The sequence below is a fragment of the Ranitomeya imitator genome, chromosome 2, assembly GCF_032444005.1.
Source record: "Ranitomeya imitator isolate aRanImi1 chromosome 2, aRanImi1.pri, whole genome shotgun sequence".
NCBI lineage: Eukaryota > Metazoa > Chordata > Amphibia > Anura > Dendrobatidae > Ranitomeya > Ranitomeya imitator.
In genome coordinates this window covers 456,034,471-456,050,971 of record NC_091283.1, presented here as the reverse complement: position 1 = coordinate 456,050,971, position 16,501 = coordinate 456,034,471, and the positions used below count along the sequence as shown (strand labels likewise).

At 45.5% G+C, this 16,501-nt stretch overlaps 1 protein-coding gene across 1 annotated transcript; it reads left to right on the top strand.

Moving 5' to 3' along the window:
• The first annotated feature begins 6,249 nt into the window (after positions 1 to 6,249).
• Positions 6,250 to 14,541, top strand: MRGBP (MRG domain binding protein). Its single transcript, XM_069751163.1, has 5 exons — positions 6,250 to 6,446; positions 8,803 to 8,924; positions 9,317 to 9,398; positions 12,825 to 12,899; positions 13,036 to 14,541. The coding sequence occupies exons 1-5, from the start codon at positions 6,308 to 6,310 to the stop codon at positions 13,224 to 13,226; spliced, it is 609 nt and encodes a 202-aa protein (XP_069607264.1). The 5' UTR covers positions 6,250 to 6,307; the 3' UTR covers positions 13,227 to 14,541.
• The last annotated feature ends 1,960 nt before the right edge of the window (positions 14,542 to 16,501 follow it).

The following is a 16,501-nucleotide window of genomic DNA, read 5'->3' as shown; positions in this document are numbered from 1 at the left end:
TGGTACTGAATTGCCTTTCATAACAGGGACACTAGTCTCTTTGCCGATCACAAATTGCTTACATATGAACCGGTACTGGGAACTCTTAAGGCAAAGGTAGGAGCTTGGTCTAAGTTGCATTTATCTGTTGTAGGCCGAATTAATCTCATTAAGATGATTCTGATGCCTAAGATACTATATGTTCTCCATAACTCACCTATCTGGATACCACGTGTAAAATTCAAATTGATTAACTCTTTATTTAGAGGCCTGGTGTGGGGGAGGCAATACCCGCAAATTAGGTTGGAGACGCTTCAATGCCCTAAGGACGCGGGAGGCTTGGCTTTACCTAACCCTGAAATATATTTCTTGGCGGTCCAATGTCAGCATTTAAAGGGCTAGGAACATGAGTCGTCTAGCACAACTTTTGATAGAAAGGGTGGTGAAGAGAAGCCCGGTGGTACAGTGTCTGGAAGATGGATCCCTAGGGATACTGGGGAAGAAATACCCAACATTATTTCTGATATATAAATAATGGGGGAGAGTTAAACAAATTCGCAGGGTTGCTTGTCTGACCAGGTTTTCTCCGCTGTGGTTTAATAATAATCTATCGGAGTTTTTGGCAATGGGACAAATACCAGAATGGCAAGCCAGGGGGATCCGGTATGCCTGTCAGATTTTAGAGCGACGGGAGTTGAAATCCTTTTCCCAGCTACAGTCGGAATATGGTCTTAAGGCATCTGGGGGGTTCCAATATGCACATGTACGGCATGCGTTTGTGGCCCAGAACGAGGCGGATTGTTTCCAAATTCAAAACGACTTAGTATTAGACTACATCTGTGGAGTGGGGACAACGAGGGGAGCTATTTCATCTTTATATAAGGATCTGCTTCACACTCACCTATTAGAATATCTGGTGCGAGGGCTAAATGGGAAAGAGAGCTGGGTCTTTTAGAGGATGAAACGTGGGAGTCTGTATTAGAATGGATACCGAAACTATCACTGAATGAGCCGTATAGGCTCTCCAAGCTATATATTGTACACAGAGTGTATAGATCCCCGGATATCCTGTATAGAGCTGGGCTGAGATCTGACTCGGAATGCCCTAGATGTAGGAATGATAGTGCTGGAATGTTTCATATGTTACAGTCGTGTCTGAGATTGACTGCTTTTTGGTTGGTGGTTTTAAGTCGGATAGAAGGAGCATACAGATGTGTAATTCCAAGAGAACCTTTGGTGTGCGTGCTGGGGTACGTGGAAGAGATAACTGTGGATAACAAGCTGAAAATAACAATCTCTAGACTACTATACATGGCTCGAAAGGTCATAGCCAAAAATTGGATCAAAGAGGAACCTCCCTCGAGGGGAGAATATCTTAAATATGTGAAGCAGGTCATAATAATAATAATAATAATAATTTTTATTTATATAGCGCCAACATATTCCGCAGCGCTTTACAAATTATAGAGGGGACTTGTACAGACAATAGACATTACAGCATAACAGAAATCACAGTTCAAAACAGATACCAGGAGGAATGAGGGCCCTGCTCGCCAGCTTACAAACTATGAGGAAAAGGGGAGACACGAGAGGTGGATGGTAACAATTGCTTTAGTTATTCGGACCGGCCATAGTGTAAGGCTCGGGTGTTCATGTAAAGCTGCATGAACCAGTTAACTGCCTAAGTATGTAGCAGTACAGACACAGAGGGCTAATAACTGCATAAAGTGTATGAGAACATGATATGAGGAACCTGATTATGTTGTTTTTGTTTTTTTTAATGGGCCACACAGGGATCGTTAGGTTAATGCATTGAGGTGGTAGGCCAGTCTGAACAAATGAGTTTTTAGGGCACGCTTAAAACTGTGGGGATTGGGGATTAATCGTATTAACTTAGGTAGTGCATTCCAAAGAATCGGCGCAGCATGTGTAAAGTCTTGGAGACGGGAATGCGAGGTTCTGATTATTGAGGATGCTAACCTGAGGTCATTAGTGGAGCGGAGGGCACGGGTAGGGTGGTAGACTGAGACCAGAGAGGAGATGTAGGGTGGTGCTGAGCCATGGAGTGCTTTGTGGATGAGGGTAATAATTTTGTACTGGATTCTGGAGTGGATGGGTAACCAGTGTAATGACTGGCACAAGGTAGAGGCATCGGTGTATCGGTTGGTGAGGAATATGATCCTGGCAGCAGCATTCAGGACAGATTGGAGCGGGGAGAGTTTGGTAAGAGGGAGGCCGATTAGTAGAGAGTAGAGAGTTACAATAGTCCAGACGAGAATGAATAAGTGATACAGTAACAGTTTTTGCAGAGTTGAAAGTAAGAAAAGGGCGAATTCTAGAAATGTTTTTGAGATGCAGATAAGAAGAGCGAGCCAGTGATCGGATGTTGGGGGTGAATGAAAGCTCGGAATCAAGGATGACCCGAAGGCAGCGGGCATGTTGCTTTGGAGTAATGGTGAACCGCACACGGAGATGGCAATGTCAGGCAAAGGTAGGTTAGTAGAGGGAGTGAACACGAGGAGTTCAGTTTTTGACAGGTTCAGTTTCAGTTCAGATAGAGGGAGAACATGATGTTAGAGACAGCGGTAAGACAATCACTGGTGTTTTCTAAAAAGGTCGGCGTGATAACAGGAGAAGAGGTGTATAATTGGGTGTCGTCAGCATAGAGATGATACTGGAAACCAAATCTACTGATTGTTTGTCCAATAGGGGCAGTATACAAAGAGAAAAGGAGGGGGCCTAGGACTGATCCTTGAGGAACCCCAACAGTAAGGGGAAGGTGAGAGGAGGAGGAACCAGCAAAACATACAGTGAAGGATCGGTCAGAGAGATAGGAGGAGAACCTGGAGAGAACGGTGTCCTTGAGGCCGATGGAGCGGAGCATAGTGAGGAGGAGCTGATAATCCACAGTATCGAATGCTGCAGAGAGATCCAAGAGAATTAGCATGGCGTAGTGACCATTAGATTTAGCTGTCAGTAGGTAATTAGAGACTTTAGTGAGGGCAGTTTCAGTAGAGTGTAAAGAGCGGAAGCCAGATTGAAGAGGGTCGAGAAGAGAGTTATCTGAGAGATAGTGGGTAAGACGGGAGTGGACCAGGCGTTCGAGGAGTTTAGAGATGAAGGGAAGATTAGAGACAGGTCTATAGTTAGCGGCACAGTTTTGATCGAGGGATGGTTTTTTAAGTAATGGATGTATGATGGCATGCTTAAATGAGGAGGGAAAAATACCGGAAGTGAGGGAAAGGTTGAATATTTTTGTTAGGTGAGAGGTGACAGCCGGGGAAAGGGACTGGAGGAGATGTGACGGAATGGGGTCACTGGTGCAAGTGGTCGGGCGAGAAGATGCATGGAGCCTGATTACTTCTTCTGTAATTGGTTCAAAGTCAGAGAGTGAACTAGATGCAGTGGGGGAGGGAGGACAGTGCATGGTATGAAGAGATTGGGAGATGATTTCCTGTCGAATGTGGTCAATTTTTTCTTTGAAGTAATTGGCCAGATCGTCAGCACGGAGATCTGTGGTTGGGGCCTGCTCTCTTGGGTTGAGTAGGGACTGGAAAGTGTCAAAGAGACGTTTAGGGTTATTGGACAGCGAGGTGATGAGGGTGTTGAAATAGGTTTGTTTGGAGAGGTGAATGGCAGAGTTGTATGTTATGTTTTTAGCATGAACTTATAATGGATGAAATCTTCGGGTAGATTAGATTTTCTCCACAGACGTTCGGCGCACCTGGAGCACCGCTCATTACCCTGGAAAAGGGTGTATATCAGAAAAGAGGGAAGATGGGCCTGTTTGATAAATTGTGGATGCCCTGGCTGGATCTAGGCTAGGGGAGGCTAAGAGAAGTTAGGCCTGAGGAGGGTTCGCCTATATATTTATGGTGTACTCGTGTACAAATAAAAGTTATTGTATATGGATAACGTATATAATACTACAGGATATGTTAAGAGGAAGGCGTGAGCTGTCTAAAAGGGAAGGAGGGGCGGGATGGGTAAGGGAGGGTTAAGAGTGGGAAAAATGGAAATGTATACCTTAATGTGAAATCTTTTATTGTACTCTTATATTTAATAAAAAAACATTTGAGTAAAAAAATAAACTAAAGTTGTACTTCATAAAAACAAAAAATAAAAAAAATCTAAAGACGTCAGGTAAAAGAAATATTCATATTTGGATCACGTGATATGGAATGACCCAGCCTGGGCAGTATTATAATAGTTATATTCTTGTACATTGGGGCAGTATTATAGTAGAAATATATATACGGCACTCTTGTGGATGGTGCTCAAATAGGGTTTCCAACCTGAATGTACTAATAAATTGACGAACTTTTCACTCAATTGGAGATGTGGTGAAATAAAGTTCCTTTTCTTATTGCATTCAAGGTTTGTTTAACGTTTTCGGTCTTACATCAGACGTTCATCAGAACTGAATGCATAAGAGGAACCACGGTAATATTGCTTGTGGAATGTGATCTGCGTCGCTTGTGGAGGCACCTACTACTGCAACATCCTTTTCTGCGGCCTCCCTGCTAACACCCTTGCACCTCTCCAGATCTTTAACTCTTCTGCCCGACTAATTCATCTCTCTCCTCCCTACTCCTCCGCTTCCCCCCTCTGCAAATCTCTTCACTGGCTCCCATTCCCTCAGCGTATCCAGTTCAAATTACTAATACTAACCTACAGTACAAAGCCATCCATAACCTGCCTCCTCCATATATCTCTGAACTAATCTCCCGATATCTTCCCTCACGTAATCTCCGGTCCTCCCAAGACCTCCTTCTCTCCTCCACACTTATTCGCTCCTCATCCAACCGCCTCCAAGACTTCTCCAGAATATCCCCCATCCTCTGGAATTCTCTGCCTCAACACGTCCGACTATCAACCACATTTGGATCCTTCAGACGGAACCTGAAAACCCACCTCTTCAGGAAAGCCTACAGCCTGCACTGACCCCGCTGCCTCCTCATCACTACCGAAGCTACCGCCTCACCTACACCGGAGCTCCTGCAACCCTCAACTTACTGTCTCCTTCCCCACCATCCTGTAGAATGTAAGCCCGCAAGGGCAGGGTCCTCGCCCCTCTGTATCAGTCCGTCATTGTTAGCTTGTTTACTGTATGTGATATCTGTAACTTGTATGTAACCCCTTCTCATGTACAGCACCATGGAATCAATGGTCTAGTAATAATAATAATAATAATAATAACTGCTCCAATAGAACAAGTGTAAGATGACACAAAAGTGTCTAAGTAAATTGAACCAATCAAACTGTGTTCACACATTGCCGCCACATTTTTATTTTCTGCACAAATTGCAATAAAAAATGCACCATTTGTCATCAACAAAAATGCAGCTAAAACACTGAAGTTATAAATATGCCGTGGTCATAATGTGTGCATGCAGACCCATCCCCCTCCATCCTGTTTTCTGTGGCCACCACTGGTTTCTACTCCTAGTTCATTCAGTGTGGTTGGCACATACACACTCCAAGGGTGCCATATAACAGCCCTATACAGTGTGGCACCTGTGCCCATAACACTGACAGGCACAATATCGGCAGTAGTTAAACAGTGACCCCATTGACAGTTGAAGTACCCCTCAAAACTTACAGTAATATAATATTGCCCCACAGCCTCAAACATAGTGCCCTAAAACTTCAAAATACCTCCACCCATAATGAAATCTTAATCCAAAGTGTCCCAGTGCCAACTATATTGCCCACAATACTCCAAAAGTATCATGATGCAGACCATGCTGAACCCACAATACTCCAAAAGTGTCATGATGCCGACCATTGTGAACCCAATAATACAAAGTGCCCTTAATATTCTCAGGTATCCTGGGGCCAACCACAGTACCACTAATCCATTGCCCATGTAAAAACATAGTGCCCCAATAATCTAAAGTGTCCAAGTGCCAACCATAGAAACCCCTAATTGTCATTCCATGCAATGAATGTCATGCTAACAAGTGTACAGCAGCAGATTCTCCTCTAGGTGGCGATGTACTCCGCCTATCTGTCTGCAGTAATTACAAGGCACCACTAAATGTGCCTTATATGTGTAGTACCTATAATCCACCACTAGATGTCCCTGCAGTGTGCAGTACCTATAATCCACCACTAGATGTCCCTGCAGTGTGCAGTATCTGTAATCCGCGACTAGATGTCCCTGCAGTGTGCAGTACATATAAACAACCACTAGATGTCCTTCCTGTGATGCCCCCGCAGTATGCAGTACTTATAAGTTACCGCTAGCTGTCCCTGCTGTGTGCACTACCTCTTTCCTCCAGCAGAGGCCGCAGCTCTCCGGTGTTCCGCGGTAGTGGCGGCTACGATGGGTGAGACGGAGACCGGGGAAGGAACTGTGGAGAGAGCGGAGCCGGTCCCGGGACCACCAGCGGAGGAGCCGGTGCTGTGGAGCCCGGAGGTAGAGGTGTGCCTGTTTCACGCCATGCTCGGACATAAACCCGTCGGTAAGTGAAGGCCGCAACTGATCCCCGGGCTGGAGTAGATGGTCTCCCCGCTAGCCCCCATCCCTCTCGGGTAGGCAGAGTGTGGCCAGTGTGGGGTCCGGTCCTGTGTATCATGGCTGCAGTAGGGATTGTTCTAATGTAATCCCTGGCATAAAGTGACAATAGGGATCAGATTATACCGAGGGCAGGGGACGCATGCTCAGTACAGGCAGTCATCCATCCCATAATAACGGGGGCTGCTGCCGGAGACAATACCGGGCACGGGTGTCACATGATAAATAAAGGGATGATGAGGGATGCTGCTGATCCTCTGCTTTACCTCCCCTTTAAGGTTTGGTTTCCATGGTAACTATTGAACAGTTGATGTGTAGTTGGTGAGTGTCAGACCCCAGGGCTGTGCTGCCCCCTCACTGCAGTACCAGACATTGCCACTGGTGGCGCTGTCTCTACATGCTACTCAGTGCTGGCCCAGTGGTTGTGTCTGGTACTGCAGCTGAGCCCCATGTATGTAAATAGGTGTCATCCGGGCATGCAAGTGCCCTCAGTGGGGGAGAGGGGAGACCCCAACGATGGCGCTTCCCTCCCCTCACAACAATGGGTGTGGACCTACAGTGTTTCCTCCAACATCATCTACTGGGGGGAATCTGAAGCCCCCATATACATAAAATATTCAGCAGAGCACCTTAAAGGGGTTGTCCTCGTTCAGAAAATGTCTGCTCCCAACTGCTGTCTGGTATTAATAACAAACCTCTCTTAAGTGTTGGCGCTGCTCCTGGTGTCCGGTATGGGCTGCGGTGCTGTCGTCGCCGGCAGATCAGTGAGATCAGCAGCAATTACCGTGTAGATGGAAGCCAGTGCCAGAGACTGCGAGTGAAGAACCGTTTGTTATTTTATAGCAAACTGCAGCCGGAGATGATGATTTTCTGAAAGAGGACAACCCCTTTAAGTGAGGGTGAACTGTAGTACCAGACACAGCCACTGAGACGTGCATGGCGCTGTGTCCGAAAGAGGAAGACTTGCAACTCGCTGCCGCCACTAGTGGCCACTGTAGTCCCATGTAAAGTGAATCTGTCAGCACAAAATAACTGCAAACCAAGCACATGCTGACCACACAAGAGGCGGAGGTGATAGAAAATCAGTAGGTGGGAAGGTGCACTGACCTGAGCTTGGTTTGAACAGTGATTTTGTTCTGACACACTACTTTTACCTCCTTCATGTCGAGGTCAATTTCTGTGTATGCTTTTTTAATATTTTTTTTTTATCCCTTTCTTCCAAGAGCTATGACTTTTTTTTTTTTTTTTTCGTTGACATAGCCATGTGCGGGATTGATTTATTTATTTTTTTTGGCAGGTGAGAAGCTGGAAAACTGATAAAAATTACAAGTATAGCAGAGGAAAAAAATACACTTTTTTATCTTTTACCTGTGTTTCATGTGCGGTAACTTACGGGGTTATTAATGGGGGTTTCTTATTGATGCCTCTCCATTACTGACCCTTGAGATTGATGTCAGCGAACATAAACCAGCTGACGTAAACCCCAAAACCATTACCCCACTTGCCAACACAGCAGGGCAAGTGGGAAGAGCGAGGCTAAGAGCCAGAATTGGCGCATGTAATGGATGCGCCATTTCTGAGGTGGCTGAGGGCTGATGTTATTAGTTTGGGAGGGGGCCAATATCCATTGCTTTTTCCCAGCTTATTAATATCAGCCCGTAACTGTCTATCTAGCTTTTGCTGATTATTAAAATTATAGCAAACAACACACCCTTTTTTTTTGGGGGGGAGGGTACCCCCTTCTTAATTACAAGTGAAAGCTACACATACAGCTGTGAGCTATTATTAATAAGCTGGGAAGATCCATGGATAGTGGCCCCTTCTCAGAATAATAACACCAGCCCCCAGCTGTCTGCTTTCCCTCCGCTTGTTAAGAAAAATGAGAGGGACCCCACGCCATTTATTTTCTTTTACTTATTAGCTAAATACATGTACAGTAAGCTACACATGCACTGCACTAATTCTATATCTTAGTGACCTCTATCTATAGATCTGTATTTAAGATTCTTTTATTGCTTAGAAAACCAGCTAGCAATGACAGAATTACTGTATGTAAAAACACATTGCATATGGATTGCATACACGTCATACAGATGCTAGGTGGGAAAACCGCATTGTACTCACATGGCACTGATCCTACTCTTCAAGGAACAACTTTTGAGCGATTTTATTTCCGCTGATGATTGGGAGCCCTTAGACTCGACAAGTTGATAACCCATCCTCAGGACAGACCATCATCGTTATTATACCTTGTCCATTGTTGTCCGCACTCTGGACTTGCTGACTGATTTTCCTCCCTGTAGGTGTGAACAGACACTTCCATATGATCTGCATTCGGGACAAGTTCAGCCAGAACATCGGCCGTCAGATCTCCTCCAAGGTTATATGGGAACATCTGCGCACCATGTATGACATGCAGGCCCTGGTGAGTGCGGCTAATGGAGGCCTTCCTGCACCAGACATTGTCGCCCAACTTGCACATTGCAGAGTCATTTCTGGCCTTGTACTTAATAAACTGTGGAACATTTTTGATATATTGTAGACCCTCGGATGCTTTCAGTGGATGTCCCAGTCCAGAGACCCCCACCGGCCACTCAACTGATGCCTGAGCACGCACACAGTGTTGTGGAGACCTGTAGTCTTTGTTTTGAGCCTATACACCTGTGTGCAGGGTTTGATCGGTCGCCCCTCTCTGATCATCAGTCCATCAGGGGGTTTACAATATATGACATATTAGCGCTTAGTTATACGCTATGTAGTGGCCATTGTAGTCCAGGACTGAGCCGTTCTCTCCTCATCCTGTGATTTGTTCCTCAGCATGAATCTGAGATCCTGCCTTTCCCAAATTCTGAGAAGAACTTTATTCTACCTGAGGAGATTATTCAGGAGGTGAAAGAAGGTGAGTAGCAGTGACATTGTATAGTACTGTGCTCATACGGGGAAATTCCTTTCATCTGACTTTTCATTCAACACTTCCAATATCGGAATCGATTATCTGTGGCAAGTGGTAATTTCCCTTGTGATTCATGATCAGACAATTTCTGTTAGAGCAACTGTCCCGATAAGTAATTGCCACTGATCTCGTTACATGTAAATCAATGCCCAGCCATGTAATTCACGACAATCAGTAGCTTTCACCTCTGACTACCCATATACACTGTTCAAAAATAAAGGGAACACTAAAATCCCACATCCTAGATATCTCTGACTGAAATATTCCAGTTGCAAATTTTTATTCATTGCATAGTGGAATAGTTCAGATTCAGAACAATAAGACATAACAATTATCAATGTAAATCAAAATAACTATCCCATGGAGGTCTGGATTTGGAATAATACTCAAAATCAAAGTGGAAAATCAAACTACAGGCTGATCCAACTTCAGTGGAAATGCCTCATGACAAGGAAAAGATGCTCAGTATTGTTTATGGCCTCCACGTGCCTATATGACCTCACTACTGTACAACTCCGGGGCATGCTCCTGATGAGGCGGCGGATGATCTCCTGAGGGAACTCCTCCCAGACCTGGAATAAAGCATCAGCCAACTCCTGGACAGTCTGTGGTGCAACGTGACGGTAGATGAGCGAGACATGATGTCCCAGATGTGTTCAATCGGATTCAGGTCTGGGGAACAAGTGAGCCAGTCCATAGCTTCAATGACTTCATCATGCAGGAACTGCTGACACTCTAGCCACATGAGGTCTGGCATTCTCCTGCATTCGGAGGAACCAAGGGCCAACCGCCCCAGCATATGGTCTCACAAGGGGCCTGATGATCTCATCTCGGTACCTAATGGTAATGGCCATCACAGTGGCTTAGTGGTTAGCACTGCAGCCTTGCAGCGCTAGAGTCCGGGGTTCAAATCCCACCTAGGACAACATCTGCAAAGAGTTTGTATGTTCTCTCCGTGTTTGCGTGGGTTTCCTCCCACATTCCAAAGACATACTGATAGGGAATTTAGATTGTGAGCCCCATTGGGGACAGCGATGATAATGTCCGTAAAGCGCTGCGGAATATATGTTAGCGCTATATAAAAATAAACATTATTATTAATGGCAGTCAGGCTACCTCTGGCGAGCGCATGGAGGGCTGTGCGGCCCCCCAAATAAATGCCACCCTACAACATTACTGACCCACTGCCAAATCGGTCATGCTGAAGGATGTTGCAGGCAGCAGATCGCTCTCCACGGCGTCTCCAGACTCTGTCATGTCTGTCACATGTGCTCAGTGTGAACCTGATTTCATCTGTGAAGAGCACAGGGCAACAGTGGCGAATTTGCCAATCCTGGTGTTCTGTGGCAAATGCCAAGCATCCTGCACGGTGTTGGGCTGTGAGCACAACCCCCATCTGTGGACGTCGGGCACTCAGATCATCCTCAAGGAGTTGGAGTTTAACTGTTTGTGCAGACACATGCACATTTGTAGCCTGATGGAGGTCATTTTGCAGGGCTCTGGCAGTGTTCCTCCTTGCGGAGGTAGCGGTCCTGCTGCTGGGTTGTTGCCCTCCTACGGCCCCCTCCACGTCTCCTGGTAGCGCCTCCAGCCTCTGGACACTATGCTGACATACACAGCAAGCCTTCTTGCCACAGCTCGCATTAGTGCAGCTCATCCAGGATGGCACATCATCTGAGCCACTTGTGTGGGTTGTAGAGTCCGTCTCATGCTACCATGAGTGTGAAAGAACAATCAACATCAGAAAGCATTGGAACTGAGATGTGGTCTGTGGTCCCCACTAATTTGAGTGTGTCTTGATAATTTCCATCTGTTGTCTATTCCATTTGCACAACAGCATGGGCAATTGATTGTCAAACAGTGTTGCTTAGGCCTCTTTCACACTTCTGTCTTTTTCCTCCCGTCGATATCCATCGAGTTTTGAAAAAACAGGATCCTGCAAATTTTTCTGCAGGATCCTGTTTTTTCCCATAGACTTGTATTGGCGTCGAATTGTGATGGATGGCCACCCGTTTCATCCGTCGTGCACTGGATCCGTTGGAAGATAGGGGTCTGTTGTCTGGCAAAAACATTCAATGAAACATTTTTGTCAGCGTCAGAAAAACTTGCAACGACGCATCCTGCGGCATACGTTGTTGGCTATAATGGCATCCTATGGACGCAGGATGCGTCGTTGCCTGTGAAAAGCAGGAATCCAGCGACGTATTGCGTTTTTCTCTTCTAAGCATGCCTGGTAGGATTTTTCTAGTCTGGGGAAAACTCTCTCACTCTTTCTCTCTTTCCTGTGTTTTCCAGTGCTGAGAGGGGAAAAAGCGTCCATGGGTTAGGCATTATAGACCAAACTATCCTTATCTCTTGTAACAGTACAGAGGGAGGCCAGAGGCCCAATACACAGATGGTTGGCCCAAATCAGCAAGCTCACTGTCCACTACTTGGACAACCCCTTCTTAATTTATGTTTGCCCTAGTAAAGTAACACCTATACTTGGCAGCTGCGTCAGAACTGGCTCTCCTAGGGATCACGTAACATTATGTCACGCAATCCCTGTGGCCAATCAGCAGCTGCTTCAGTCTCCACACTTTTGATTGTATCATATACATCCAGAGGAAGAGAGCAGCAGCTCCTGCTTTCTCCGGATGTACTGAAGTATTGCTGTATATAGTGTAAGCAAATGGACAGTCGCAGATTCAAGTCCCCTAAGGTAAAACAACATTCAAAGTTGACAAGCCCTTCTTTTCCCCCCATTAAAAATTAAGATGTTAACATTTTTTATAAAAAATCCACATAGGTGGTATCAACATGTTCATAAAAGTCCAATCTATCAAAACATAAAACTAATTAACCCAACTGGTAAACACTGTAAACAGAAAAAAAAACCTCCAGAATTAAATTTATTTTTTTAATTACCACAAAGTTGCAAAAACATACAGTAACAGGTGATTAAAACATCATAAATATCCCAAAATGTTGTCAGCTGGCCTTCACAAACCTGCATTGATCTAAACCTAAAAAAAAGTTGCGTCCTGGGAAATGGTGACAGAAACACAAAACACAAAGAATGTTGGTTTACAAATTTCCCCCAAAATTTTTCACCACTAATGTCATAAAAAAGCTGGACAAATTTGGTATCCCCCTAATTCTTCTGCTGTGGTAAACAGTCATTTTTACCACATAACGAGCACTGGAAATACAGAACCCCAAAAAATGTCGGAATAGTGGAGGGAGGTTCACTATGTGGCGTAACATTTACTCCACTTTGGAAATGTGTGGCCAACTGATCGTCGGGGTCTTCATTAGGAATCATCATTGACCTGGTAGATCTGGCCTCTCTTTTTGGCACATGGGTGATTATTGTTAATGACTTTGTTTTAGGTAAAGTGATCAGTGAAGATGACATCAAAGAAGAAGCGAAAGAAGACGTAGATCTGCACTCGACGTCTGAAGAAGGTGAGGCCGCTATTTTCCCATTGATCTATGGGAACATGAATGTGTGGATGTATGAGGGTGAAGGATTGACGCTCAGGGTTCTGGGAAAGTGACGTCCTCTGTGATGTCTGATAGTTTAACAACCGTTTTTTTTCAGCTTTTACAAACTCATCGACAACTTCGGGGAAGACTGCCGACAAACCTAGCAAAGAGAAGGAGAGGACACTGTCCGAATCTGGCTCCAAGGAGTCTGGCGATAAGAGAAAGCGGAGCCGCCTCACCGAGAAGGTGGTTAACGCCAACAGCAATCCGTCCAGCCCCAATGCCAACAAGCGGAGACGTACGTAAGGATGAGACCCGCCACACGGGCTTGTAGGACACCGCACCGTGGCCTCAGAGCTTCTCATCTACAGTATCCCTTTACTGGTGTCTTGTAGGTTCCGGTAGACACAAGTTTAGGGGAGCGTGCTCTGTTCGGTTTACACTGAGAAGTTGGGGTTTTTGTGTAAAGGGCACAGAGTTCTCCTTTTGGGGGACGGGGGCAGGCCCTCCGGTTTGTGTTTTCTTAATTAGCTGTAGTTATAGTTGTTAGAGGGGGATTCCACATTCTCCTAAATACGGGTTCATAGACCGAGCATCTTTTTGGTGCTGATACTTTGTAATATTAGAAGTTTTAGGAATGAGGAGGAGGCTGAAGATCACGTCTGCCTTATAGCTGGCCATAGACATAGAGGTGGGTGACACCCTGACCACCCCCATCCCCTATTTAAAAATAATTCTGCACATGCTATTTAAATTTTCGGGAGGATAAGTTGATGCCCGGCGCCATCACTGTTGGTTGGTCTTGACAGCTAAAATCTAGTGTCCAGACCAACCCATTAACCCCGACTGAGAAATAATAGAATTTTCCTGTAAGCATCGGCAAGACCACAAATGCCGTAGCATAATGGGATTATATAAAATCTCATTACCACAAGCCAATAACCGGTGAGGATCAATTTCTCGCCTTTCCTGTGCCTCTGTCCTACTGCTATAATGTGTCGCCCATACTGGTGTCACATGACCATTGCAGCCAGTTGAGATACACGAGCCATCGCGCTATAGTCCAGTCATTGGGCATTGTGGTCACCTGACCTCATTATATACGCTGTTCCAACACTTCAGAATCTAAACACTGGTGGAGTCAGTGGAAATGGAAACGATTTGGGGACAGAACATTGGGAATTTCCATTTTAGGAAAATCACACTGGTGGGTTCCCACATACTTGTAGCAATTGGGACAAAATGCAGTTTTGCTCTATTACTCGGGCAGGAGCAGCCGAGTAGTAGAACAGCCATAGACCAGTTAGTTGTGGGACTATAACTCCCAGCATTTATTCTTTGCCGGCCTACTGTGAGCCTGCCTCAGTTAGGTTACATCTGAAGAAGTGTTTTAAAGCCGCAGACGAAAGTCTGTTGTAGGTTTCCCTTAGCTGTAGTGGACACCAGCGCCCGGTGCCTTGTATTTTTTAGGACTTGTGTATTATAAGTAGGGGCTGATATTTAAAGCTAGGGGGCAGTTCTCGAGGATGACCCCCTAGCACTGGTGCACAGGACTGCAGCAATATATTTAATGTTTTTAATGATTTATAAAGTGTTTTGTATATAAAGCCATCCCATGGTGTGTTGTGTTCCCCGTTTATTCCTTTATTTGTATATAGGACATGGGGGCGACCTAACCTGAAGTAGTTTGGGGGGGTTCACTTATACCTCTTCAGGACTATGTAGGCTAAAATACTGGTCCTATTTAAGCCTCTACGACTTTAAGGCCGGAGTCACACTAGCATATAGCATCTGATGCAATATGTTAATGCTGCTACTGTATTTAGGTAGCTATATGGGGCCTTATACTCTATATAGGGAGCTATGTAGGGGCTGTGTGAGGAATCACTGTATATAGGGAGTCTTCTGTGGGGGCTCATATTGTATAAGGGAGGCATATTGCCTGGGCCTATGAGATGGTATCCTCTTTGCTGTATGGCTTATGGTCTCATTTTCTTGTCCTAATTGAAGGAATTCCCTGATGAACCCCTGAATGACCAAAAGTGGGGGGAAACGCATCAGAGATATATCTATCTCTTCTTCTGACGAGTTCCCAAGCCCCCCTCTTTTGGTCATTCAGGGTTTCATCAGGGAATTTCTTCAATCAGGACAACATGGAGATATAAAATTTTATTTATTTATTTTTTTTGTTTAAATCTGACCACAACAAGAGACCCTAAGGGTATGTGCACACGTCAGGTTTTGTTCCTGACAAAATCCGGAGAATTCTGGCAGAAAATCGCGTTTTTTGCCGCGCGGATTTTTTGCGGTTTTTGCGGAATTTTTGCGTTTTTTTTTTTTTTTTTTTTCCTGAAAGTCATTTTGGCTTAGAAATCCGCAAAAAGAATGAGCATGTCCATTTTTTTGCGGAATGCGTTTTTTTTGCGGTAAAAAACGCATCCATCTGAACAAAAAATCCGGAATGCATTCTAAATGATAGGATGCATATTTTTAGCGTTTTTGATGCGGAATTATAGCGTTTTTATAGCGAAATTCCGCAAAAAAAATCGCTAAAAATCCGGACGTGTGCACATACCCTAACAAAGTCCAAGCGTAAACATATGATGTTCCTGTTAAACAAAGAATAACCCTTCAGATCATAAGTGGCAGTGCAGTTAGTACCACACAACATCCATATACCTCATAGCAGGGCCGCCATCAGGGCATTACTGCCCTTATTGCTGTATGGGGCTCAGTGAACAGCAGTACACAGAGGGGCCTGCAGGTTAGGGGCCCACGCTTATGTGCTGTTCATCGGGCCCCATCGTGCAGTAAAGTGGTGTGCGCTGCGGCCCACACGTCTGCCCTGGGGCCCGGGAGCTTTCACGCAGCTGTGCACAGCCGTATCACCTTGACGTCTGTGCAGCTCCTGTTCCCTCAGTCTTCGGTTGAGCCTAGAGTGTATGGGCTCTTTCCAGGTCCTGACTGCAGCCCATACAGTCTAGCCGGCTCACAACTGAAGATGGCAGCTTCTCTTCCTGCCTTTGCTAAGTCAGGACTCCCCCCCCCCCCCCCCCCCCCCCAGCTATGACATGCCCCCCGAAAATGACAAATGACATCATACCTGGAGGGAGCCCATGCAGTCTAGCATTTACCCTTGAGGCAGAGCGGAGCGACTGTGAGGTACGTATACAAAACATTTTTGCTTTCTGTACAAAATGAATTAAATGAGTGAGGGGAGGAGGAATTTCACATGATGTGGGGAGGGGGGTTAAAGGGGGATGGCACATGATATGGGGAGGGGGGTTAAGGGGGACTGCACATGATGTGAGAGGTTAAAAGAAACTGCAATGGATGACATGGGGTAAACGGTACTGCACATGATGATGGGAGGGTTAAAGGGGGACTGCACATGGTGATGTGCGGAGGGGGTGAAAAGGGGACTGCATATCATGATGGGGGTTAAAAGGGGACTGCACATGATGGGGGGGGTTAAAGGGGGACTGTATGTGATGATGTGGGTAGGGGGTTAAAGGGGGACTGCATGTGATGATGTGGGTAGGGGGTTAAGGACTGCACATAATGATGTGGGGAGGGGGTTA